At 42.7% G+C, this 26915-nt stretch overlaps 1 protein-coding gene across 1 annotated transcript; it reads right to left on the bottom strand.

Moving 5' to 3' along the window:
• Positions 1-10347: 10347 nt before the first annotated feature.
• Positions 10348-26192, bottom strand: EHF (ETS homologous factor). The gene is made up of 8 exons (XM_005243770.3): positions 26069-26192; positions 23273-23518; positions 22897-22956; positions 20377-20445; positions 20219-20287; positions 17151-17210; positions 14499-14694; positions 10348-13709 (listed from the first exon to the last, which is right to left on the bottom strand). The coding sequence occupies exons 1-8, from the start codon at positions 26163-26165 to the stop codon at positions 13610-13612; spliced, it is 897 nt and encodes a 298-aa protein (XP_005243827.1). The 5' UTR covers positions 26166-26192; the 3' UTR covers positions 10348-13609.
• Positions 26193-26915: the final 723 nt, after the last annotated feature.

The raw sequence follows: 26915 nt of genomic DNA, 5'->3' as shown, positions 1-26915 counted from the left end.
TCCTTACTCTTGGGAAGGCGTGTGCAGTGAACCCCAGCATGTAGTTGCTGCTCAGCATTAGGTGGGAGATAATTTATTCTGCCTTGCACCTTTGGACAGAGGTAAACACAGGGAATAATCTAGCCCAGAGAAATTAATTGTCTGTAACCAAGCCTTTGCAGTGTTGTAATGATCCACTCTGCCTGTGGTTTCTTTGGTTGGGTTTGTTGTTTGGTTTTTTTTTCAACAAGTCCTTTGAGTGGGCCGAGGAACGGAGATGTGGGAACTGACTGAGGAACAGAGCTGTGTGGGTTGATCACACAGTATTTTATTTTTTCTTTAATTTTATTATTTTAACAAGCATATTAGGGGAATGCATACAGCCAAATCATAAAAGTGTGAGATGGAAAGACCATAATAGGTCACACCTATGCTATCCCTTTGCCTGTACCAGATTGTTATCTGCAGTTTATTTTCCGTTTTGGTTCTTCACGGGGTAAGCGATTGCTCACTGCCTCTGAAAATCAGGCCCTACTGGTGCTCAGTGGTGGGGCCTCAACCACTTCCCTTAGGAGACATGAGGTAATTGTTCTTAGATATTAATATGCAAATGCAGCATCCAGAGTTCAAAAGGACTAGATGCATCACACTGCAATTTCAGTCATTACAGTCATAATGGTTTTTAATTCCAATCGTGCACTGCAGCACAGCGAGCACAGTGCAGCTTTGCAACCCAGGCACCTCCAGCTACACCACCAGCCCTTCCGAAGGACAAGCTGCACAGTCAAGGCGTTACTACCAAAATTCGTCTTCTCAGTTTCTCCTTTTCTTAATTATATTTTGCCACTTATAACACATCTCTTCGTCTTGGTGATACACGCTCCCCGCCCCCCCAAAACCCCAGACAACCAAACCCATTATCAGTAGGTTTGATCCCCTTTCTTCCCTTGCTCCCCAGGCAGCATGGGCTGTACGTACCCTCCCAGGCAGCACGGACGCCGGAGTTTCACAGATCCCTGTGACTCATATGACCTCCTTACCATCCTGTGAGGACATCCACTGGTGGGAGGTATCTTTCCCAAACTGACACCCTGTGTTACTAGCTCCTCAACAAACTCATCCTTGCCACTTAGCAGAGGAGCCTTGCAATCACCCTGGAGTCCCACAGTCTGTGTTACATCGGGGGCGGAGGGGGTGGGGGGCAGTTCCCCAGTTTCACACCCCAGTGTCACCAGTTCCTGGAGACCTGTGCTTTACCAGGTGCACAAAAGCACTCTTAAGACCAAAGAAACATCATGGCAAACACACGGTAAAACACAGAATTATTTCATTACTATAGAAAATCTAAGGAAAAGCATTGCTTTATTTGCCAGAGCATAATATACCTGCTGAGTCCCTCTCTGTGGAGCAGGTGATCACCTGAGGTTTCATAAACTGGCTCACGCTGACCTAACTGGAAACAGCTGCTAAAGGGGTAGGAAGCCACCGCCCCCTGCTCCTCTGGCTGCAGGTTTCTACCTTCTCCCTTGGGCTGTGACTGATGACCCTGTGACCTCAGGATGCACAGATCCAACCAAAGAACTTACCCTTTTTCACTTCGGACTGATTTTGGGAACCTGTGAGTGAGCGGGGCCAGCCCATGCAGCAGCACTGGGGCCAGCACCAGGCACCAGCAAGCACAGAACAACAGGACCAGGCAGCCAGAGCAGCCCTCCCAGCAGGGACCTCGAGTCAGCTTAAACAAGCGATGACTAAATTAACCTGCAATCAAGCTCAAGGTGCTTCACGTGGTGGCTGAGCTGGGAAATACACATCTGATAAGGCCCCGCTTCCAGCCTTGCCTTCCCCCCGGCTGCAGAAAGGCTTGCTGGTGCACAGCCCTTCTGGGCTGGTGGAGCTGCCTAAAGGTCCCCTGCCCACAGGTTCCCTGTACCTCGTAACCTTCACATCTGGGGAAAAAAGAGTGTCAGTCTGTACTATTTCTCCCACAGTGTCCTGGCTGTTACAGTGTGACTTTTCCTTGAAACGTAAAGAGGCTTTAAAACTGCTGATGGCCCTTGGGCGTAGCCACATGGAGCTATTATCTTGTGAAACCATTTATTAAGGGTGACAGCAAAGCTTATTAGCTGACTTTGTTCTTCACTTGAGTATAAACAAATGGGTTATCCGTGCATAGTGAATCAAAAGCTTTCTACACACCAGAAAAAAAGGAGTTTAAACTCCAGCAGATAACTTTTTGTTGTATGTGTATTGAAAAATTACATTTGATAGAATAAAAGATAAAAAGCAGGTCTCGTTACAACTGTTCATGGAGACCAGGCTTCATGGCAACAAAACATACCTGGGACGAGGTGGCGCTTGCTCAGATCCTGGGACACCGACAATGGGTCTTTGTGTTCTGCCCCCTTAAACTTGACAGCACTGGGCTGCTCCACACCGGTGCAGGCACACAGCCCAGCATGGGGATTACTTTACTGAAGTAGTGACCTTAGGTTTTAGGGAGCCAAAGGGCGATTCTCAGCCTCAAAATTTATTGCAGTCCTCCGATCCTTCACATTTTCAGCACTGCCACCCTTGGTCTCTGTTTTCAGAGCAAAACGAAAGAGCTGTTCCGCCTGGCACGCTGCCAGCCCCCTGCAGCCGCTGGCAGCGGTGGGCATGAGGGGGCTGCCGCAGCGGGGTGCTTTGCTCTCTTTAGCTGCCCGGCTCGCTCAGAGCTCTGCAGAAGCACACTAGCTCACAGGGGCATCGCGCAGCCCCCGAGCCGTGGGGACTGGCGTGTCTGGGCAGGGGTCACAGCAGTGGGCAGGAGCCAAGCTGTGCCGAGGGCAAGTCTGGGGAGGTGGAAGGGCAAAGCGTGTCCTTCTTCCAGTGGCAGACAGGTAATAGTTGGATTAGCTTCATCATCTAACTCTAAATTTCCTTGAATGCAAATATACCTTTTATTATCCACTCACCCCCAAACCTACCGGAAAAGCAGAGTGTCCATAAGCTGTATGTGGTTGTGTGAAGGCTGCTGAACATGCTGTGCATCCCCGCACAGAGTCCCATTGCCATTAGATGCCTCCTGGCATGCCAACGATTTCAGCCTGAACATGCTGAAATGTTTCACTCATGAACAATAAAATACTGAAAAATATTGGTTTGGCATGAATAACTGGTGAATCATTGGCATTTGTAATTCTTCGGGGGTATGGAGGCAGTCTTGGCTTATTTGTATTCTGGTTTCACATGAGAACATTGATATGAAACAGCAGTAATTGAATCTGATAAGCTCTGGTGAGCCTTCCCCCAGGAAAGGAGGTACGATTTAAAGAGAGATATAAGAGTACAGAGGGAACGCTAGAAGGATGCATGGAGACTTGCCGGTTGCCTCACATCGCAACTCATAGATTTTATATACTCCTGAAATGAGTGATCATCATCTTAGGCAAAGTTAATTACCTGAGACATTATGATTCTATCTGCCATGAGAAGGATGAAAATCAAGGCGTTTCCCCTGCCCCTCTTTTTTTAATTAATTGTCTGTCTATTTAAGCTTTCTTTGAAAATAAGGGGATCTTAGACAGCGTAAGACTACAGTCACAGGATCACAGAATGATCAGGGTTGGAAGGGACCTCTGCAGATCATCTACTCAAACTGCCTGCTAGAGCAGGTTCACCCAAAGCAGGTTGCACAGAGTCAAGTCCAAATGTGTTTTGAACATCTCCAGAGAAGGACACTCCACAGCCTCTCTGAGCAGCCTGTTCCAGTGCTCTGTCACCCTCTTTGAGTAAGGTAAGTAAGTAAGTAAGTAAAGGTCTTCCTCATTCAGAAGGAACTTCTTGTGTTGCAGCCCATTGCCCCTTGTCCTGTCACCTGGTACTACTGAAAAGAGCCTGGCCCCATCCTCTTGACACTCACCCTTAAGATATTTGTAGACATCGATAAGATCCCCTCTCAGTCTTCTCTTCTCCAGGCTACACAGGCCCAGCTCTCTCAGCCTTTCCTCACAAGGGAGATGCTCCAGTCCCCTCAGCATCTTTGCAGCCCTCTGCTGGACCCTCTCCAGTGGTTCCATGTGTCTCTTGAAGTGGGGAGCCCACAACTGGACACAGCACTCCAGATGCAGCCCCACCAGGGCAGAGCAGAGGGGGAGAATCACTTCCCTTGACCTGCTGGCCACACTGCTCCTAATGCACCCCAGGGTCCCATGGGCCTCCTTGGCCCCAAGGGCTCACTGCTGGCTCATGAGCAGCTTGCTGCCCACCAGAACTCTCATGTCCTTCTTGGCAGAGCTGCCTTCCAGGAGGTCAGGCCCCAGCCTGTGCTGGTGTGTGGGGTCGTTCCTCCCCAGGTGCAGGACCTTACACTTGCCTTCATTGAACTTTGTGAGGTTCCTCTCTGCCCAGCTCTCCAGCCTGCCCAGGTCTCACTGGATGGCAGCGCAGCCTTCTGGTGGATCAGCCGCTCCTCCCAGTTCTGTATCAGCAAACTTGCTGAGGGCACACTCTGTCCCCTCATCCAGGTCACTGATGACTAAGTTGAACCGGATTGGACCCAGCACTGTCCCCTGGTGAACACCACTAGCTAAAGGCCTCCAGCTGGATTCTGCCGTTGATCACAACCCTCTGAGCTCTGCCATTCAGCCAGTTCTCAGTCCCCCTCACTGTCCACTCATGTAGTCCACACTTCCTGAGTTTTTGTATGAGTATGTTATGGGAGACAGCGTCAAAAGCCTTGCTGAGGTCAAGGTAGGCAACGTCCACTGCTCTCCCCTTGTCTGCCCAGCCAGTCATTCCATCACAGAAGGCTATCAGGCTGGTCAGGCATGATTTCCCCTTGGTGAATCCACACTGACTGTTCCTGATGACCTTCTTTTCCTCTGCATGCTTAGAGATGACCTCCAGGATGAGCTGTTCCATCACCTTTCCAGGGATGGAGGTGAGGTTCATGGCCTGTAGTTTCCTGGGTCGTCCTTCTTGCCCTTTTTGACTACTGAACTCCTCAGGCACCTCTCCTGTTCTCCATGACCTTTCCCAGATGATGGAGGGTGATTTGGCGATAACATCTGCCAGCTCCCTCAGCACTTGGGGGTGCATCCCATCGGGGCTCATGGATTTGTGGGTGTCAGGTTCGCTTAAGCGATCTCTAACACGATCCTCCTTGACCAAGGGAAAGTTCTCCTTTTTCCAGATTTCCTCTTTTGCCTCCACGGTCTGGGGAACTGGAGGGCCGGCCTTGGCAGTGAAGACTGAAGCAAAGGTGGCATTCAGAAACTCCTCCTCTGTGTCCTTTGTCACCAGGGCACCCACCACATTCAGCAGTGGGCCCACATTTTCCCTAGTCATACTCTTCCTGCTGATGTGCAATGTTATATCTGTCCTACTTGGGAAAAGGGGATAAGGGAAAGGATTGGAGGCAGGAGCTGACAATGAGCAAAACTGGCAAAACTTGAAGGAGAAGGTGGATCCACTCTTCAACTACACTTCATGATCTGCAGTGGAGGGCTGTAGCTCAGCGTCCTCATGGCAGCATCACCTCCAGGAGCTTCAACAGTCCCATCAGTCTCCTGATCTTTCTGAAGCGCTCACAGTCATGGCATTTGGGGTGCTCCCCCAAGAATACTAAAAATCTTCAGCCTACACCTGCTCAGCATATCTGAGAAGTGCAAGACCCACAGCCTGGTAGATGAGGGTGTACAGTGGCACTAAATCTCTGTACACAGTGAATCCTACAGTCTCCAGAGGCTGCAGCCTGCATAAGTGCAGCACTTTTCCTCACCTTTTGGTTGCTATGGAGCCATCCTGCAGCCCTCCCTCGAAAACTGTGAAGCACAATAAATTCCCTGCCACACAGTGCTGCAGGTCAGATTATTGCCCAAAGTTTTCAAGATTCAGAAAAGCTTATAAGGTGTCGTGGTCAGCCCCTGAACACCTTCAATTCCAAGAAAGAGGCTTTCAGAGAACCTTTGTGCTATGATGGTCTCTGCACCATGCTTAGAGAGGGGTTGCTCCTCTGCAAAATTCACAAGATGTGTCACCGATAATGAGATCATTGCTTAAAAAGTCATTCACTCCTCACTGAAATACCCATAGCCTGAAATGAGGAAATCCTAGCGCTTATCATATACTTATGTAAAAATCTGGGATCAGTTAAGAAGCATCTGCCAATGGAAATAAAGTGATTTTCACCATAAATGATATTTGCAATAAATAGCCCACCTGCTAATCTCATTTTGTGATCTGATTGACTTAATAAGTCACTTGAACTAAATCACTAGAAGCAGAATCTCTTTCAACATCTTGAGTGCCGTAAAACTGCAGGCTCAGATACAAATGAAAAATCAAGTACCAGACACACACAGAATATATAACGCCAGTTGAAACACATTTATGAAGCGCTCCTGCTTCCCCATGGCCAAGAAGTACTGCATATGCAGCAATCTTGTGTGCAAAGTCATGGGGCAAAAGCACATTTTGTGTTGCTCTTGAGCGGGCCTTGCAGGCCAGCTCTAGGAATAGAAACTGCACTTCTGGCACAGCCTGTCTCCCCTTGACAAGATTTGAGAGGCAAAACAATTTGCAGTGTTGAGATTTTTGTCGATTGAGCCCAGATTTCCCCTTTTCCCACCTGGCATTCAAAGGAATGCTTCAGATCAAACGCCGTGTCAGACAGATGTTAGGGGCACGCACTGGGGCTGACAGTGAAACGTGATGTGGTAGACAGGGCGGGAAGCAAGGCAGCAGCAATGATCCATCAGGATGTAAATTTCATGGGGCAGATCTCAATTAGTTAAATTATAATAAAAAACTGTAATTGCTTATGTCAGATCTGCTTGTGAACCGTAACACTTTATGCAAAATACAATTCTAACTGCCAGGTGCGGTTGATTTTTACCTAGAAATTTTCATTAAGAGGGTTCTCCTAGAAAAACCTCAACCTGGAACAAACTTTCCAGTGAGGGGCAGCTGAATGCTGAGCTAGTGATGCCAACATAGTGAGCATGGGATTTCCAAAGAGTCTTGAGCTTCATGATTAAAGGTGCTCACCACTCTGTTTATCTTTGGAATTTCTTAAAACAGGCGAGTCACTGGGGAAGTACAAACGTGTCACCAATACCCCTCCTGGAGCTTCCCTTGACAGTCTGTCCACCTGTGGGGCTTCTCACCAGGCTTGAATTTACATTATCATTGCTGAATGGTTTTCTTAACAGATCTTTAGTTGAATTGTATTAATGTAACAATTTCTTCGAGAGATTTAGGCAAGCCAGTTCCTGTGGGAGCATCCCATCCAGGATATGTCAGCATGCATATGTCCAAATATGTGTCTATAGAGAAAGGTATTCAACAAGTGCTGTCAGTAATTAAAATTTCTCTCTGTCTTCATCTGCTCAATAGGATATAGAAAATATATAATATTTTTTAAAGGGTGACTCCATTAAGTCAGATTCACTGCTGGTGCAATGACTGTAAGGGAAAAGGCAGAAACAAAATGACAAAAAGGAGGTTACTACATAACCTTTTCTCAAAAGTTAAAAATAAAATGACAACTTTTTGTCATCCTGTTCTATTTTGTGTTATTTTTGTGCTATGTTGGAAATCTGTTTGGTTTTCAGTAACAAAATTTGCCAATGAGAGCTTTTGAACATTAAAATACTCTTGTAAAATATACCTTGGTGTTAGGCTTTTCCTGCAGAAACAATACAGAGTTATTTAAATCAAAATGTAAATAATTGATCATGTTCCAAATTTCTCACAGAAATAATCAGCCCTTTGAAAACAGATTTAGCTATTCAAGTTAACAGTCCCGTCTCAAGAAAAACTATACTACGTGGTATAGTAACTGACTGGAGCAGACACATTAGAACCTCAGTTGTAGAAAAAGAAACATTTGCAATCTTAAAAATAATTTTATTTTTCCTTTTCATTTTAGTGACATTACATATTTAGACTAAATTTATCCCCACCCTCACACAAAGCACCTTGTTCCCAGGAACAGTATAAATGCTGAATGAGGAACCAAAAAACTTAGGAAGAAGAAGCTTTACTTTGCCTATTCGATTTGCAGTACCTGCTACACCACCACAGATCATCCATCTCCCTCTTCATTCCTTGTGCTGAGACTGAATCTTATTGTTGAAAATTCAAAATGAGATGAAAGCAAAGGAGACTATCATACCATTCTGAAGACAGAGGGGGGAAATTGTTCAGCAGAAATAATGCTTCGTTCATTTTACTTTCATAATTAAATATTTTTTTAGTGTCACAAGATTATGCAGCGCACATAGGCATATTGCTCTAATTTTTTGTTCTCCTTACATTTATGATTAGACTTCTAAACACTAATTTATGTTTAATTTTTGCAACCAACCTCTGACGGAAAGACTATAAATACTGACTTCGATGTCATCAACTTTTCTGTGCATACAGGCTTTGTATTTCCACACAAAACTGTTCAGTGCAGTAAAACCTGGCCATCTATTCGGTCTCTTTCTCCTGCTTTTTTTGTTTGGTTTTTTTTTTTTCTTTCTCTATTATTTCCTCTAACATTTTAATGTTTTGAAACCGGTCAGGTGACTGAAGGAGCTAAATATCTAGGGAAAGTCAGCAAGACTGGTTGTTGGAGGAAATTCTTGGCTGATATAAAGCTCAGAACTTGGACTGCATTGTGCAAAGCTCCATTCGCAAGGGAGCAAATGCTGAAAACCCAGATAGATAATCTATCTTTCAAATTATTATAATTATCCCACTTACACTTCTTGGTAGCTATTAGTATTGGTAACCCTTAATTGCTCATCTTTCTGCAGTACCACATTTCACTTACCTGAAGCAGTTCTCACTCGTCCTTGATGCAGTCATGCCCACAAATTTGTATCAGGTTTAGATGTGGCTTGGTAGACTCTGTTTATAGTACTCCTCTTACTTATTCTCAATTTACATAGGATTTGCAAACTCTGAATTTTGCCTTGAATTTTTATTTCATATGGCCTTAGAATGCAGCTGAAAGCTGAAGTTTTGCTTGATTTTAAGTCTCAGCCAAAAAGAGTTGGTTTTTTTTTAAGTGTGCATTATTTGTATGTTTCCAAATACTATTCTCGTTTGTATTTGTCTCAAATATTGGCCTCAGCTTGCTTGAAACGAAAGGCCTGGCCATTTACTGTAATAACCAGCTGTGTATTTATTTAAAATTCAGTCTGAACTTGCTTAAAATATGGTTCCAATTCCTTTTGAAACCTGGCTTGGGACTCCCAAGTTCTCAAACTATGACAACCCTTTCAGGGCACTGGCCTGGTTTTGCACGTTAAACATGACGGTTGTAGCTCTATTTAAAATTCAAACATATTCTCCTACTTAGGTGGACATGATGCTGGAGCCCCTTGAAATTCTGGGTTTGAATCTAGGCTGATTCAGTATAGACTGAACACTTGCAAAGTCACTATCCTCAAACATCCATATACATAATTTCAAATGCAGTGCAGTGCAATCACTCACTTGCTTAAAATTAAGCACATTTGCAGATTATAGAGGATGACAGTGCGGTGTGTCCCATTGCAGTGAAGCTCCCAGTTTGAGAATCAAGCCCGACTCCAGACATGCTGGCACAGCGACAGGCACAAGTCGCCGCAGCAGATGTGCCGCACTGTACTACCGTGGTGCCGCGCGCTGCCCATCAGCTAGGGACACCGCACGAGGTGGTGGCAGGGGCCGCAGGCTGGCTCACGGCAGCTCCAGGCACCGCACCGATACAGCCACAGTCCGCCAGAGTGCAAATGCCAGACGATCCCACCTTGACTTTCTCTTAATTTTAGGGTTTTCACCTTTTTCCCTCAAGCTGCAGACCAAATCAGGAGAGATGTTCTCTTTGTTTATTGAGCGCTTTTGTAGCCACCACTTAGATGGAAAAATAACACGAAGGACAGGATTTCATAGTTTCAGCTGCTTTGATTCAGTAAAGGAAATGCTCAGTGTGAGTAATGGCATCCTTAATCAGCCTAGCCCTTGCACACACTTCAAAATAGCTTGAAGTTAAATCAGTGCTGAAGTAAGACCTTTGTACAGTTTAGCAGTCGAACAAGAAAGTCAATCTAGCTGTGTCGACACAATCAAGTATTCCAGCGAGGCCTGTGAGACATAAAACAGGTTTGGGAAATCCAGTATCTTCACAATAGATGGGCTATTCAGCATGTCAGCGAATTTATGCTATTGGATTTTGTGGTAATTACATCAGTCCTTTCGCCAATCTTGAAATATTGTCCAATATTGAAAGAAGTCACTTCCAATCTCAAGGCATAAAAAAGTGAAGATGAACATTCATCAGAAAATTTCTTTCATGAGTGTTTTATTTGAATTTATATCATATCCACAAAAATAGAAACAGCCTTTAGAACCATTTTGTGATACATCGTCTCCAAGCTGAGGTTTACAATGACAATAGTGAAATATCTAACTTGGATTTGTTTCCACATGTATACATTGAAGATGATGCTGTGAGAAGCAAGCAGGAATTACGCAATGTGCTGCAGAAAGATGAAAATGTAACTAAACATTTTAATGTCTGTGTAGTTCACCAGCTTACATACAGTTTCTCAGGATGTTTTTAGAGTAAATTGCTCTAATTTTGTGCAGAAAACATAGTTTGAGAGTGCTCATGCCAACACCTTTGACACTGTGATTTGCTTGTAACTATATAAATATAATATACTTTCCTTTCTAGAGCTTTATACATATGAAAAATTATGGTACAATGAAAATCTATACACACGGTGCTACCAGTTCAGCAGCTGCTAATTTAAAGGATACATCTAAAAATATGATTGCTCAGCCTCTGAAATATAAAATAAAAGAGCAATCAGAAATTCTTCTTGTTTAAATAGTAATTTACATAAACATTAATCTCTTCATTTTCTCCATTTGCTTAGGTCTGGTAAAAAGACTCCCTTTGCTTGGTTGCATCTGTCCTTGGCAAGAACTGTAGTTTTAAACAGTCCTTTTTGTTTGTCTTACACAAAGGTTAATATATTTGTAAAAGAGAGTAAATGTTGGCCGTCTTCTATTCCAGCTTTGTGCTATTTTAATGCTGAATGACAAGTACATAGTCTGAAAAGTTCTGCAGAGTGGGAACAGAAACCTGCATGATTTTCACGTGCTGAAAGACATGACGGTGGAAGACTGGCATTTATACTGCACCCCAGCATAAATCACTCTCCAGATTTATACAGTATGCTTCTAAATAAAGCTTTAGCCTTCACAACCTTTAAAAGCAGGTTTAGCTGCTGCTCAGTAACCAAGCAGTGACACGTGTATATCACAAGTTCATTTATCTCCCAAGAAGTTTGTTGAGAGATCTGGTAGAAAGCAGCTTTATGAAGGTATTACAATCAGTTGCTGTACAATGCACGGTAACCTGAGATAAGGTACAACAGTACTGCAGATTTGTGATGGTGCCACTCGTTTCAGATTTTCACCCAAGGTGTGGATTGGGAGTGGTGGGTGGTGGTGAAGAGCATGGAGCAAAGGGCTGCAAATAACCATGGGGTGGGGGGAAGGAATGGTCTTTGGAGCAAAGTGAAGATGTTCTCCTTGTCTGGTGGCCTGGTTCTTGTTATATGAACTACAAAATTATGGTAAAGGAAGTGAAATGTAGCTAATCAAGCTAAAAAAAAAAAAAGGAAATTATTGAGTTGCGCAAAAGCAAGCAAGGCTAGCACAGTCAGTCCAAAAAGAGAAAGAGACTGAGAGAAAAAAATGCTTTGAAGTACAGAGACTTATTATTTGATTTGTAAATAAGATGAACCTCTCTCCACCCAGGTTATGAAAAGTAAAAATTGTCATGTATGGGTAATTGATGGTGACAGCTCTGGCATACAGTGTAGGAGGTGGTGTTATTGTTTGACATGCCCTACATGTGTAGATAACAAGCTAGGCTCTGATGTTTGCTTACAAATTGTTGCTAAGCACATTTGATACCCTTTATATTGATACTTCTGTTGTCTCTTGATTTCATCTCTGTTAACTTTTAAGACAAACAAAAAATGGAATAACCTACAACCTCCAGCTGCACCTTGCTGCATTTCAGGCTAATCTTGATTAGGGGATCAGGGGATGCCTGAGGAAATGGTTATTGGATGGATTTAATATTCTTAATTTTCTTTTTTTTTTTTTTCTCCTGGACTTCTCAGTCCCCGTTATTGTTTTCCAAATTCCCCATCCCTGAAAAAGTGAGTTGGAATCAATCTTGGTTTCACCTCTGTTAACATCACCAAGAAAATCCTGTTTCTCAACTCCCATATCTCACATACTCAGTGACCTAGTGAAGTGCTGCCTCCTCTAGTTTTTATTTCCCCATGTTCTGTGTGTGCTTGGTGCCAGCAGGAAGCATTTGTGTCTTGGAGAAAGAAAAAGCTGCCAACAAACATTCAGTCTCTGCATTGCACTTCTAGAGATGAGCCCAAAATACTGACTGAGATCTGAATGTCCCCAGACTCTCAGGGTCTTTGTGTTGGTGGGTTTTTTTCCAGCTAAGAATCCCAAGCACAGCTGACAAATACAATATAGAGTTAGACTTGAGAAAAGCAAAGGGAACTCATATATTACAGGCAATGGAGCTTTGCATTTCTCAAAGTTTTTTTGAAATTATCTGTCCAGGTGAGACTTGATCTGCCAGGAGGACCATACGACTTGAAGGGAGACTGCTCCCTCATGCCATGGGATTAATAAATGTTCTGCTTGCCCACCCCCTCACTACTTCGTATGGCATGGATTTGAATGCTTTAATTAGGAGTACAAGAGGGTGGGAGGAGTATTAGTGTTTCTACTGGGAAACCAGTGCCTTTTAGTAAGTTTGCTCAGTGAGAAAACAACCTTCTTTCAATAGCTTTTGGTCCCCGAGATTGACTCTTTCTGCAGTTCACCTCAAAAATGTATAGCCCTTTTCCTGGGATGAGCTGAATGCCCTTTGGAGATTAGGGAGGATACACAGTACCAGGTAAGGTCAGGTCCTAAACTTCTGCCTACAAAAGAAGGTCCCAGTGGTGGAGGTAGTATGGGTTCTCCAAATAAATGCTGACAGCCACCTTGCAGAGCCACTGCTCTCTGTGGCTGGGATAAGCTAACTGAAGAGGAACCCACTCTCTGACTCAACAAAAGCAACTGGAAGCCAGCAAAGTGTTACTCAGAAATTAGAGGAGGGAAGGAACAAGTGATATTGGCCAATGAAAGCTATAAACCAGCTGACTATGGAAGAAGACTACTTGGCTCAGAGATGCTTTACTTTTCCTCCACTTATAGTGGCCTTCCAAAGTGTATTATCTTACTCCCTAAATGCCCTAGTATTTTGTTCCTTCCCTTTCTTTGCATGACTCATAAATCACATTATGCCTGTATGATTTTTAAAAAAGAGAAAAACTTCACAAGAAGGGAAAAATAATCATAATTCTATAATGTTAACTTATATCACAGAAAACTGTGTACATTTTTTCCCCATACAGGACATACTTCAAATAAAATAATTTTAACACCAATAATGATAATGCTCCTTCTTCCCGACAGAAGTAGAATTGGTTTTTCACCCCAGTTTGGTACATAAATATAAGAAAATAGTCTTTGAATATTTACATCCAGGTGTTTTAAATGTTATTTCTTGACATATTTAATTCTCATTTTCTCTCCAGCCACGGGCATTCTTTCCAAATTTATATACTAATCTCCGACCATCCACACGCTCCAGGATTTCTCTTTTATAATAGTATCTGTTAAAATAAAAACATAGAAAAAGATTGAAGATTAAATTCACCTACGGTCCTAAAAGGCCACTGCCAAATAGGCAATCACTTAGCTTGCTGGAAAGTCTTAATACCTAAGATTATTATAACTGAAAGATAGAGAAGAATAAATTGAAGTCTTCTTTTTACTTTATATTAATTATCTTCTTATTTTGAATTTCACCATATTTCAGGTCATAGCATACCGCTATATTTATCACACACTCATGAGATTTCACGGGGTTTTGTCCAGATAAGCCAGGATCTGAAATCAGACCAGGAAAGAATCTCAGCTTCCATTTAAAATTATAACTTTCATAGATGACAGGAAAATGCTCCAAGTGTTAAAGCAAAGAGCAATGGAAACTCTCACATACAATTTGTAAACCTATTTTAAGATAATGGGTGGGGGATATGTCTAGTTTCTGAGCGCTGCTGCAAATAACAAGGTATCTGGACATTACTGGGCCATTTAAGCCTTCCCTGATCAGCAGTAGCACATGAACTTTCAGCTTGCTACAACCATGTTTCTTTCTGACATTGGTTGTTTGGGTGGACAGCAACAGAATGTATGTGTTATATATATATATATAACAGCAGGGGAAAGAAAAGGCAAAGAAGAACACAGTGTTACAATTTCAAAATTAGTGGGAGACCCCCAAATGTCAAAGAAAGCAACTGGTGCTGCTGACAGTTCATTTTTAAAAGTCAACCAGATTCTCCATTCAGGTAGTTTCTTTACATGTCCCCGTCTCCTACAGCGACATCTCAGCTCACCTCATAGCCCGGCTGAGTTTCTCGTAAGTCATGCTGCTGTTGTTTTTCTTCTTTCCCCAGAGCTGAGCCACAGCTTCGGATTTTAAGAATCTGAAGACACCTTCTGACCGGTCTTCCCACTTGATTAATCCTGGATTTTTCTCAGGATTGAGAAGAATATCTCGAATAAATTCCCAAAGATGAGTTCCTCGAGGGTCTGAAAGAGGAAAGGGGACAGGAAAAAGGAGTGTCTAAAGAGGTCTCCAGGCTATGCTTGCCATTTTTATGTCATGTTCTTACAGCATGTCATCTACAGACAGTGACCACTCGGCCAGGACAAGCTATAGTTCCTGGAGTGCAGGACCCCCACCTCGGAGATATATAGGCAAAAAATGCTGACAGCCTTTTACGTGGAGGTGGAGGAGAGCGTCAGCCTTTGGCAGTCTGAGCCCTGTGGCAGGCAGGTAGAAGCCCCAGCAACCAGGGGAAGCAGAGTCCAAACCACTCACTGCTTCCTTCTGCCTTTGGCACTGTTCCTGCCCTGAAGATAACATGTTTAACTCTTCCCCTCATCTCATTTGCCCATTTTCCTGATATTCTTCTACAGCATGGCATGTAACCTGATATTATCATGTGGTACGTGAAAACGCCAAGATAATTGTGAAGCAGGCACTGAATCTCCATGCATTTAAAAGACAGACGGAAGGCAAAGGAGGTGAAATGCCATTCCACATTAATGAGTATTTGGTCCCAGGTCTCTTAGGTATACATGAAGAAGTAAGGAGGCATAGAATGAATAGAGGGATAGTGAAAAAGCTGGCTAGCCAAAATTGTATGTGAAAAGGGTGTAAAAAAGTTTGACCGTGGTATCAGAAAAGGCAAAACTACATCTCTGAGTTCAACAGGCATACCTCCCATTTTAAGCACAAATCCATCTCACAGTTACTGTAGAGGCGGCACCAGAAAAAGAGACTAAATAAGCATGTCAGATGTAGTAGTTTATGATGGAGAATAAAAAGCACAGTGACAAGGCAGGCTAGAAAGATAGGAGCCCTTTGGTCTGACTTCAAAAGTATGCGAGGGTTTAGACCAAATTAAGAAGGAAACAAGCAAGTCAAAGATGTGAAGGTAAATAGAAAGTGGTACACAGTGCGACATGAGTAGATTTCAGTCAACTAATCCAATATTTTTCTTTATTATTATAACTGTTTTCTAGAACCACCAAAATGTGGTGGACCTAGTCTATCTGGACATCAGTAACATACCCAATAGGTGATGACACAGCAGTCCTGAAGAAACTGAAAATGTTGGGGATTAGCCCAATATGACAAGATGACCTTTTCTATATGCCAAGGCTGTGATTGAGTTCTTAGAACCACAGAATATCTTAAGTTGGAAGGGACCTATAAGGATCATAGAGTCCAACACCCTGCTCCTCACAGGACTATCTAAAACTAAACCATATGACTAAGAGCTTCATCCAGATGCTCCTTGAATTCTGAAAGGCTTGGTGTTCTGACTACTTCCCTGGGGCGCCTGTTCCAGTGACTGACCACTCTCCCAGTGAAGAACCTTTTCCTAACGTCCAATCTGAACTTCCCCTGATGCAGCTTCATTCCATTTCTTCGTGCCCTGTTGCTGGTCACCAGAGAGAGGAGATCAGCACCTCCCTCTTGCTGCCCTCCTTGAGGAAGTTGTAAACTGTGATGAGGTCACCCCTCAACCTTCTCTTCTCTAAGCTGAACAAATCAAGTGACCTCAGTTCTTCGCATGTTTCTTCAGACCAGTCCCATCTAACCCTTTAATTAGCCACCTTGATATACACACAAGAAAAGAAAAAAGCTATCTGCGTGCAGATAAAAAGTTTAGGAGTTCTGGCTGGCGAAGTCACAGAGCAAGCTAAGAAGAGGAGTCAGGAAGAGACAGTCAATCTGGATACCATATTGAAACAGGAAGACATCAAATACTACAAAATGTGGTGAGGGACAAATATTGGGGGGTTCTATTACAAATAGGGAATGACAGAATGACACGGGATGCAAAAGACATACACAAGATATTTTCAGCATTAAAATCTCAGTAAAGTACATTAGTGGAACTATTTCCAGAAATCACAACTATGGTAACCTCTACAGAGTCAGGTTCAATCAAAACTAGCAGAAAAAGCAGATTAGGGGAGTACAAAGACTGTCGTATCAGGGGAGATGAAGGTGTCAGGATTGAGGGGCAGGTGCTTGCTTGTAATGCCGTACATGAGAAGTTCTGCAAGGAGATGCTGAGCAGGGTCTCTGGTGCATGCTGCGCCCAGCAGGTGCAGGCACAAGCGTGGCCATGCCCACGGACCTTCCTGATTTAGTCCTAGGTTGCCGTCATCATTCCTTTACTCCCTTCCACCAGCTCAGCTCAACATAGGGCAGAGGCAACTGGTTTCTGGTTGCTTCCCCATAAGCCCTCACTGATAAAAAGCAATTTGAAAAGTATAACAACACTGAGTCAAAAATAGCATAAGAAAACATTACTACAAGCAGTCAGATCCTTGGAGGATTCAATCGTAATAAGGATCTAACCAGTTTTGTTTTCAAAATGCTTCCTTTTCTCTCCCGAAGGGGATTTACTTTTAATGGGTTTCTCTTCCTCGGATCCTAACCGTCCTAAACATGGATGTCAACTTACTGTGCTTCTTGGTGTGGGACTTTGGGGCATGATCTTGCGATTTTTTCACATCTGAAGAATCTGCAGAGAAGGAAAATGAAGCCTATTTGTAAATTTGATTAAAGGCTTTCCATTGACTAGCAGGTTGAAAGAAATAAAACCACAAAAAAGAACGAATATCTCTTTTAAAGATAATCACTTTTCAGAAGGTAATCTAAGTAAGGAGGAAGGGGGACAGTTTTGTTTTCTGTACTATATGTTAATCAGCACACTTCACAAAGAGATCATTGATGAATAAAGAATGAATGCAGAGGTAAACATTTGGCTTTTGAAACCTAAATTTGGTTAACAAATACCTCACCTCATGTTTTGTGTGAGAGAGAAAAAAATAAGATGATCACCTCTACAAAACGAATCCTGAATTGTCCCATTATGTCTTAGTCTTTGCAGAAGCATGTATCTTTGGGGGCTTATTTGTTTCTGAAGAGATGATCTAATGTGAAATGTATGCACTGGTACCAATGCACAGAACACCTACCTGACTAAAACATAATGAACTGGCAAAGCACTGCTGTTTAGGGGGGAACGGGGAGGGGGGAACAGGGCTGCGCTGGTAGGAGTTTTTGGCAGCTGGACGTGCATATATTGTTCCATGGCTCAGAGCCATAGAAACAAGCCATTTCTCATCAATGGTACTTTATCAACTGCAGCCAGCCAGAGCAAGAATAGGATTTCTGGCACAAGTGTTTCTTCAGAAATGAAGAAAAAGAAAAGTTCTGCTTGTTCATAACTGTAACCTACCTTGCAGTCTGCACGTTCAACCCTCCTGCCCTCAAACCACCGCAGCCTGGCTCTCCTTTTGTCATTAATGAATATCTTTCATCTGATTGCTCTAAGTCTCGCAAAATCTGTGGGATAGTCATAAGAGGGAGCCCCTTCTGTGTTTGCTTTTCAGCCTACTTCATGCCTGAATTCCATAAAGCAAAGCTTAAGGTCCCACGCATGTTTTCCCAGCTTCTATGAATGCACGATTATCATACTTTTCATGGAACCCGGGCATTTGCATGGGAAAATGACTCACAGGAAATATTAATTTGCATAGAAACTTGTCAGATTTGCACAAGCAACTGCAACAACTGCATGTGAAAAGGTAGATGCAAAGCTATTCACACACCTGCTTTATTCATACATAACTGGAAATATAAACTGAACAGGTCAGTGAGGATAAGCCTAACCTCCACTGTTCTGAGCCTGACATAATTATTGTCCTTGACCCCCAAGCAGCAAACGTGCTCTGAGTCATTTTGCCTTCCCAGTCTCAGAGAGCAGGAACTAGCCTGAACCTCACTCAGCTTGGGGGGAAAAAGTAAAATTAGGCTTATTTCGCTGCCTTTCCCCAGATTACGATTCCCCTGATGTTATTAAAAGCCTGTGGGAACTCCGGGCAAGGAAAGCAGGACTCAGTCCTTTATTTGCCCTTACATAATTCCTTCTCATTTTGTAATCCCACAATTCGCTTGCAAATGTTTGTTATGCTCCACTTAGCTGGAGATTTATTCTTGGAAGTTTAGCTGCCTTCTGCCTATCTGGTGATATATTCTGGATTTCAGCTGTGTAAATAGCCTCCCGCTCTGCCTCCGCTCCTACGTGGAGACCAGTTTCAAACATGCCATGTTAGGAGGCTGAGGCCTGACAGATGAAAAGAGTTATGATGCAGTTTCAACAAAGCTGTCTTACAAAACTTTTGACAAAAGGTTGCACAGTATTTGCATATGATTCAGGAATGAGCCATTTTTTTACGGGATATACAAATTTAGTTTTTACAGGAGGCTGTGCCCTTGGCGTGCCACCCTAGCTCTAGGCTTAAGCAGTCAGCGGGTAAACACACTGTGCCAGGATCTTGACTGGTCCCCATTCCTGTCAGAGAGCTCTGAAATCCTGGTAGCCATCTTGTGAGAGTGGGTGGAGGCAGTGCAGAAAGCAAACAGAGTGCTTGGTTGGGTTTTTCTTTAAGATTTGGTGGTTTTCTCTTCTGGTCAGGTTTTCTCTCTTTTATTTATTTATTTATTTGTTTGTTTGTTTATTTATTGCTGAGTTTAAACTGTATGTCACTTGGGAAATGCGGCTGTGCTGGGAGGCCAGGGGATGCCGTGAACGGGCATCACAGAGCCTGTGACTGCCTCCCACGTGCAGCGACACCGGCTGCCCCCAGCGCGGAGGCAGCGCCTGTGGGGTTGCACCTACAGCAGTGTGCTTTCCTCTCTCATCCCCCCCTGAGCTTCACTGCTTTCCCCCTCGGGTCTGTTTGCTTAACAATCTCCTAAGAAGGACCTGCCTTTCCTTCCCGCCTTTCTCACTCCCCTGCCATCTCTGCTCTCCTCTTTTCCTGCTGCGTCGCTCTCCCGCCTCCACCCCCAGGGTATGGCCCACAGTCCCATGGCCCCTACACATGTGCCGGGACTGCACTTTTGCCAGGCGCTATGGCAAATGGGTTTGCTCTTTCTCCTGCCCTTTAGCAGGCAGATTGTAGCTCTGCCTCATGGAAGCATGGTGAAGAGGCGTGCAGTGCCTGACCTGCTGTCAGCTGAGACAGGCTCCACGAAGAAGCCCTTCTGCTGGCACAGTTGGACTGAGGGCTTGGTGTTAGCCCTACGGCTCCCCCAGGCCAGCCCCAAACCCAGCCACCTACTCAGTGTGAACCACTGGCTCACGAGGGAAATGCAGACACTTCTGGGGAGGAACATGGCACTCATTTGCCCAGATCCAGCTTACACCACAGAAAAGTGTGGTGGATCTGAAACATCTCATCTCTGACACTAACACCTTCCCCTTTGACTCAGCCATTCCAAAAGATAAGTGGAGATTGCAGATTATGTGATCTTCTTTGTCTTGACAGAGAGAAAAGCATTTCTTTAAAGCAAGCTATTGTAATAATGATAGCTAAAAGAGCGTCAGAATCAGTATTACTTGTTTTAAAATTACTGGAGGCTCAGATTCAATCCTACAACAGAACACCACAGAGACTATTACACGTCGGTAGCTCTGGGACAAGTGACAAACAATTAACAATATAATTACAAGTTCCTTACCAGGAGGCTGGTGACTAGGTGTCGTCATGGAAATCTGAGCACGACAGAATGTTTTACTGTCTAATAGCTCTGGGAATTAAAAAGAAGACGTTTATAGCAATAGCTTCAGACAATAAAAACCATCTCAGAAATGCATGAAGTATTGTGATGTTAGTTACCTACTGTGCTACCATAGCCACTGTCATATAGGTAATTCTCCTCTTTCCAGGACACCATTAGTGACGGATCTGAAGGTAAAGGACCAAAAGGAAAATTAGTTCACTAAAAGAACATTTTTTAGCACAGAGGTGAATACTGAGCACTGAAGGAATAAGAAATGTGCAAAAAAAGAGCTGTGAAGGGAACCAAGAAGTGAAGGGGCTATGCACGAAATTATTTTCTTTCACTCAAAATTATGGATGGGGTTTTGCATGCTCAGGCAAATGTACTTACACAAAGCACTGACTTTTAGAAATAACGTATTAGGCTCTTCCTTTTCCTGGCTAATATATCATTAATGCCTGCCCTTGAAAGAGGTTTCCTATGGCAGATCAACTCTAATTCTATCCAATCCAGTCCTGAATTCTCAGCCCCTGGTGATCATGACAGTGCTTTGGTGCCATAGAGATGAAAGTCTTCTCAAATATCTAGTAAAACAGGAGGATGCCTATAATGAGTATTTATTTCTATAATGGTAGAACTCAAAAGTCCCTCCTGAAACAGCTTCACGTGTAAGCCCATAGTGAGAAACATGAAAGCCTCATCCTAGATGAAGGACCATTTTATTCCAGGCATGTCAGGTCCCCATCCTTAACCTAAAAAGCATCTCCATGATAAAAGAGGAATTATTTTTAGTGACCTTCTGGTCAGATGGATCAAGATAAGCAGAACAGAAGTATTTTCTTTATGACCTGTACATTGCAAGATATACAGAAGTATTGTCTTTATGACCTGTATATTGGTCAGAAAAATATTCTCTTCACAGTGCATTTTTTGAGGTCAGAAGCCTTAAAAATCTCTTTTCTATTTGAGTCCAGCTCAGAAAGGATAAGATGTAAGGTTTACATCTAGGTTTTACTTCATTTTTTTTCATGTTCATATAAATAAAATTTTAAAAAAATCAAAAATTAGTTATAGCTAAATCATCATGTTTGGCTGAGTTACCACTTACGACATAGGAATTTAGCAGGCATGCTAAGTAATAGCTGCATGTTTGGGCACCCTGAGCTTGCGTTCCTACAATAGCACACACCCTTTGCTTGCTTGGACACCTGATCTGCCTAATGTTGCCTCTGAAAACAGGCCTTACCTAGCCAGAACATGGCGAGACAGCTTGTCTTCCTATTTTGGCCTTTTTCAGTACCCACGTCTTTCCAACTGCAACAGTCTACTAGGATGAGGCAGGCCACCCCTCTAAACCGCCAGCCCCATCCCTGCTGGCTCACAAGGAGTCCCCTTCGCGGCAGCCCTAATCCGTACCACCTGTTCCTCCCCATGCAGAAACTAAACCTACTCCCACTGCCCACGGTCAGCGCTGCCAGAGCCCCACCATGCCACTCCTGATTCACCACAGCTAGGAGAACCACCAGTTAGTCCGGGGCTTTGACCTTTCTAGGATGTGCAGCTGAGGTACTTTGCATTGCCCTGTGTATCTCTGGTGGGAGAAGGAACTAATATTATACCAAGATCTCATAAATTAGGACTTGAAGGATTACTGTAGTTTCCTATATGGCAAGCATTAAGGCTGCTGCATGCACATCACCCACACTATGCAGGCACAGGCAGAGAGTGGATGGCAGATTGTAATGCCTGGCCCACTGCAAGAAGAAGGTAAATAGTATCCCTGGCTGGAGAGGCTGGATTCCTCTGGATTAGCTGAATAAACAGGCTGGCAGTATTTGTCAGAGACATCGCACGCTATGAATCTGCATTCATTCTGCCATGAGATACTAAAACATGGCTCACGAACACACCCACATACAAAGGAGCTGGGACTAGTGGGATAGAGAGAGTTCGGGTACAGACAGAGGTACTCTGGCAAAGGAACCAGGAAAATAATCATGTCTGAAGAGTGGGATTGAACCTAGCTGATGTTCTTTCTCAGTGAAACAAAGTCCTGGGAGAAAAGGGATCTAGCTATGAACACAGTAGAAAAAGAGACTGCAACAGGAAAAATGCAGATTTATTCAAACCAAAATGCTACCTGAATTTCAGTTTCATTGAAATGTGAAGAAATGGAAATGTAACATTTTTCTCTCTCTCTAAGTTGTTTTGTTGGGAAATTTCCTCATCTTTCAAGCACTAATAGCACTTCACAACAAAATATTTTTTTTCTCTTTTTTTATAAACTGAGAATACTGTGAAAATAGTTGGTTTTCAAATCTGCTGAACGAAGCACAGAATGAAGTCCTCTACAAAGCCACACTCACTGAACACCGCAAACTATTCCAACTCTGAATAGGAGTATATACTGCTGATACTGCAGAGGTCTCCCAGGAAAAGTGGCCACATGCAAACTAAGATCGGTGGTACTACCTGAAACTTCAAAAAGGAGACACTGACTGATATTTGTGTTACTCCTTTATCCTGCATGATACACTTTCCATTTAATTTAATGCCACTTTGACATAGCTCTCTTGGAATGAAGAGTTTCCCCCTTTTGTCATCATTAAAAGACAGCTTACCCAACTGTTACTCACCTGTTTGCTCTGTCTTCACGATGACATTATGAGATTGGTACATGTCACTTCCACACTGGCCTGCAAGAAAACATGGCAGATAGGATGTATGACAACAAGTACAGAAGAATCAAAGGTATTAGCTCCAAGTGGCAACTGCTACAGCTGAGCCAGAGGGCTATATCTGGAGCAGGAAACATACTCTTTGCCCTGGTCCTTCAAAATTCTGTGTTATGTCATATCTAAGCAATTTAGCAATAGAGTGAATGAGGTGTAAGCAGTATAGTAAACATAGCAAATGAGACCTGCCAGCTAGGTCTCTGGGGAATGTAAGCAACTTCTGACAACCCCAGAATTCTGACCACTGTACATGCATCTTTGCCTCACATCTATTTACCGTTCCATTTTAGGTGTTGAAGGTTGCTGTAAAGCAGTTGCCCTGCTGTCCCAGCTGCCTGAGTGAATTCCTGCAGGCTCATGCTGCACAGATGTTCCCCGTTGATATCAAACTCCTGGAAAGGTATGCAATTGGCATCCAGTTGGTTGGTATCAAGAAGATGCTGCAGCCACTCCCAGACTTGAAATTTAGTCCAGTACTGCGGGTGTATTTCGTGCCACTGGGTTCCATAGAAGCTGCTGGACACTGGAAAAGAAAATAGGTGTTTGCTGTCTCTGTTAGAGCCACAGGATTACGTCTACAACAAGAAAGGTCTATAGCTAAATTGCACCCCCTGGAAGTACACAGATCTAGATTCTTTTCTCAGTCCTTAACACTAGCTCAGTAGCTATTTCTGGAGAAGGTATTGTTATGCGGTTTTGCCTCAGTTTTCCAATTAAAAACTGGGAATTATTACATTACACATCTCTTGGCAGATTGAGTATGTAGGAATTAATTTATTGATGTTGGCTAAATACACCAAAATTCTTTGATAGAAGATACCTTACAGAAGTACTGTTGAAAAGGTATGTTGATCCTCAAGTGGGAAAATAATTTTGTGCATCAGAAAATGATGGAGAAACCTTGCAAAAATCTCATAATGTGACATGGAAATTTTCTCTGAATAAGGACTTAATAAGAACTAAATATGAACTGTGGGATTTAATCAAAGAATGATAAAAGCCAAGGCACTCTCATATTGCTCCACAGTGAAAGCCTATCACTATTCAGCTTCATGACAGAGCCCACTTTCTGATGAATGCACGTTACTTCTGTAGTCTGGTAAGGTGATTTCTGAATGCAGTTGTAAAACTCATTTTTAGTTACGAAAGCCGCCTAATTTTCTTGTCAGGTTGTCTGAATCTTTTCCTGACAATCTTTTAAACTGCCCTCAGTTTTATGTCATTGCATGACAATAATTTATGTGACCAAATGAAAGAAATTGTATGTGGGGATAGAATAATTATTAAAGAGCAAAGGCAGCACTGCTTTGGTCAGCCATCACAGAAGGGCTGGCAAAAGGAGTTCAGTGCAATTTATTCCTTGGGAAAGGAGGACAATGGAGTATGCCAGGCACAGATGGTGGCATGATAAAATGCTCACAAGTGCATAAAGGGTTTAAGGATGAGAGAATGAGAAATTGCAGAGGTGGCTGAATTACAGGAGGAGCAAAGACTGCCACAGCCTTGCTCTACAGTAGCCTCACTCCAGGATATGGTGCCAGTCCGTTCTCAGTGTCCTCAAGAAAAAATTACCCACATAGCTGTCAGAAATACTGACAACAGTGGATAGTGCTAGAGGACCACAAGCAACAGAGCTGGCACCTTTCAGGAAATCACCTCCCCTCAGTTCCCACTAGACTTCAGGCCTCTTTGGTTGAGAAAGGCTGTGCGCAGTGCTAGTTTCCAGGTAAACACAAAAAAGCCCCACAGTTACTTGGGTTTCTTCATAAATATTGGCCAACAAGGTCCGTGTCAGTAACCTAGGAGTTTGCAGGACTGTCTCTTATCCTCCTGTTGAAGGATTTGGGGAATGAGAGTGCAAATTATGAAGTGTCATATGTCAGAGAATAAAGATTTGATGGACTGTCAAGTATACCCTGAAAAGGAGGTTGATATGTATTTCCATCACTTCAGAAGCATATAGGAACTTCAGAGGCCACTAGACTCTTAATGTAAATGGAGAACCTTTAGTGAGAGGAAATACTAGCTGGGTAAAAGGAAGTGAAGTGGTGAATGATGATAGAGGCTGGTCAGAGCTTTTGGCTTCCTGTCCCTCTAAAACATAAGTGAATCCTGAGGAGCTCCATCCACACTGGAAACATGAAAATAGACCCCACCGTTTCCCTCCACAAAATCCTGTGCAAAGTGAAACTCAGCTAGGACATTTTTCCCCATGAACATGCTACAGACAGGTCAGCACATTAATTAAGTGCATACTTACATATTCCTGTGTATTTAGAAATTTATAAATTTAGAATTAGTGTAATAAAACCCCCCAAAAGTTTAGTTGAGAGGGAATTTGTATTGTAAGTTTTGTACAGCATTATTTGCATTAGAACAACTGCACTATGTGTTCGTCTGCTTAGATTTTAAGATTTACCTGTCAATTGAGTGATAAAAATGATTTTGAAATTGTATCAGACACTATAGATAGATAGTTAGATAGATAGATATATACTTCTATCTATATTTTTATACCGAGGGGGAATATATATAAACATATTTTTATATATACAGCCATATAATCAGAAAATAGTAAGAAAAAAATAGTTCTCAGATCACAAACTATCTAGTGCTCTAACGTCAGTCTAATTAGAAAGTTATCAAGTAATCTGAGCTGAAAAAACAAATATGGTAAAGCAGCAAAAAGACCATTCCCCCTGGAAAGCTGGGGGGTGATTAGCAACGAAGAGTAATGTTGGTTCAGAGAAAGCATCAGGGGTAAAGATAAGAGAGAAAGAATTCCGGACCAAGGAGGGGGAATATTTGGCACTTTCAATTTACCACTAAATTAATTCTAAGAAAAAGAACCACTAAGGAAATGAACCATAAACCGGTCACTTTCAGAAACTTAGTGTTGCAAGTTTAGCTTTTTACAAATAAAGTAGCAAGGAAAATTTTCTTACCAGAAGTGAAACTCCAGTAAACTAGTATTACTGAAAAATAACATCTGTGCATGCTTAAAGGTGTAGTAGCCCCTTCTCCTCTGCATTCCCCAAAAAAACACGGCTCAGAGCCACTAAATTCCTCCTACCATTACATGTGGAATATCCGTCTGTCCAGGAAGGCTGCTGATGGAGTAGATTGCTGCCGGAATTGATACTCATTCTGCCAGCTCCTTCCAAAATCATGATCTGTAAGTGAATCGAACAGCTTGCTTAGTGAGCTGTGTCTAGTCCAAGAAGTAAATGGCAAAAAAAAACCCTCAAAAAATCCACTGAAAGTGAAGTGAGGAAGCCAATTTCATTTGTAGAAGATACAACTGAAATCAGGAACATGTTGCCACAACCCCTTTTCCACTGCCACAAAATCTCTTTATGATAAACATTACCATGATTGATTTGCATATGCAAGAAGCAAGTTTCTACAGCTGCCCATCCATAAATGAATAACCTGTAATCAGAAATGAAGCTGAATGAAAAGACAAAGCTCCTGACAGAGCAATACAGGAAAATTGCCAAGCTTTAAGAAATGAAATACTAAATATTTTCATTATTTTACATGTAATTTGAAGACAAAAATGGCTTAAACAAGCTTTTATTTTTTTCTTTTCTTTTCTTTTCTTTTTTTTTGAGAGAAAAGACTTTTCAGTAATTGCAAATGAAACTATACAGTTGACAACAACCCATGTTCAGAAACTCCCTCACATAGAAGGACGTACATGTTAATGCTACAGGGAGGTGATGTTACAAGGAATATTTTGTCAGGTGACCCACTTTCTTATCTGATCTGTGTCAGCAGTGTCTATAACACTTCTCAGTAACAAATATCACAGATCACACATTTCAAACTACTGAAAAATCAGATGGTCATAGATCTCATAAATGAGAAAGCCACTGTTGTAACAGAAACAGCATTTTGGAGTGACACCACCCCGAAGC

Source organism: Falco peregrinus, chromosome 1 (genome assembly GCF_023634155.1).
Source record: "Falco peregrinus isolate bFalPer1 chromosome 1, bFalPer1.pri, whole genome shotgun sequence".
Taxonomy (NCBI): Eukaryota; Metazoa; Chordata; class Aves; order Falconiformes; family Falconidae; genus Falco; species Falco peregrinus.
The sequence above is the reverse complement of the archived record's forward strand: the minus strand, read 5'-3'. Positions and strand labels throughout refer to the sequence as shown.

Bases quoted from the DNA above. Each gene is read 5' to 3' on its own strand.
- EHF (XM_005243770.3), bottom strand. From the start codon at position 26,165: ATGATTTTGGAAGGAGCTGGCAGAATGAGTATCAATTCCGGCAGCAAT. The intron at 20,446-22,896 runs GTGAGTAACAGT...CTTTACCTTCAG, and splicing joins CGTGAAGACAGAGCAAACAG to ATCCGTCACTAATGGTGTCC. The intron at 17,211-20,218 runs GTAAGGAACTTG...CCTTCTCTGCAG, and splicing joins ACCTAGTCACCAGCCTCCTG to ATTCTTCAGATGTGAAAAAA.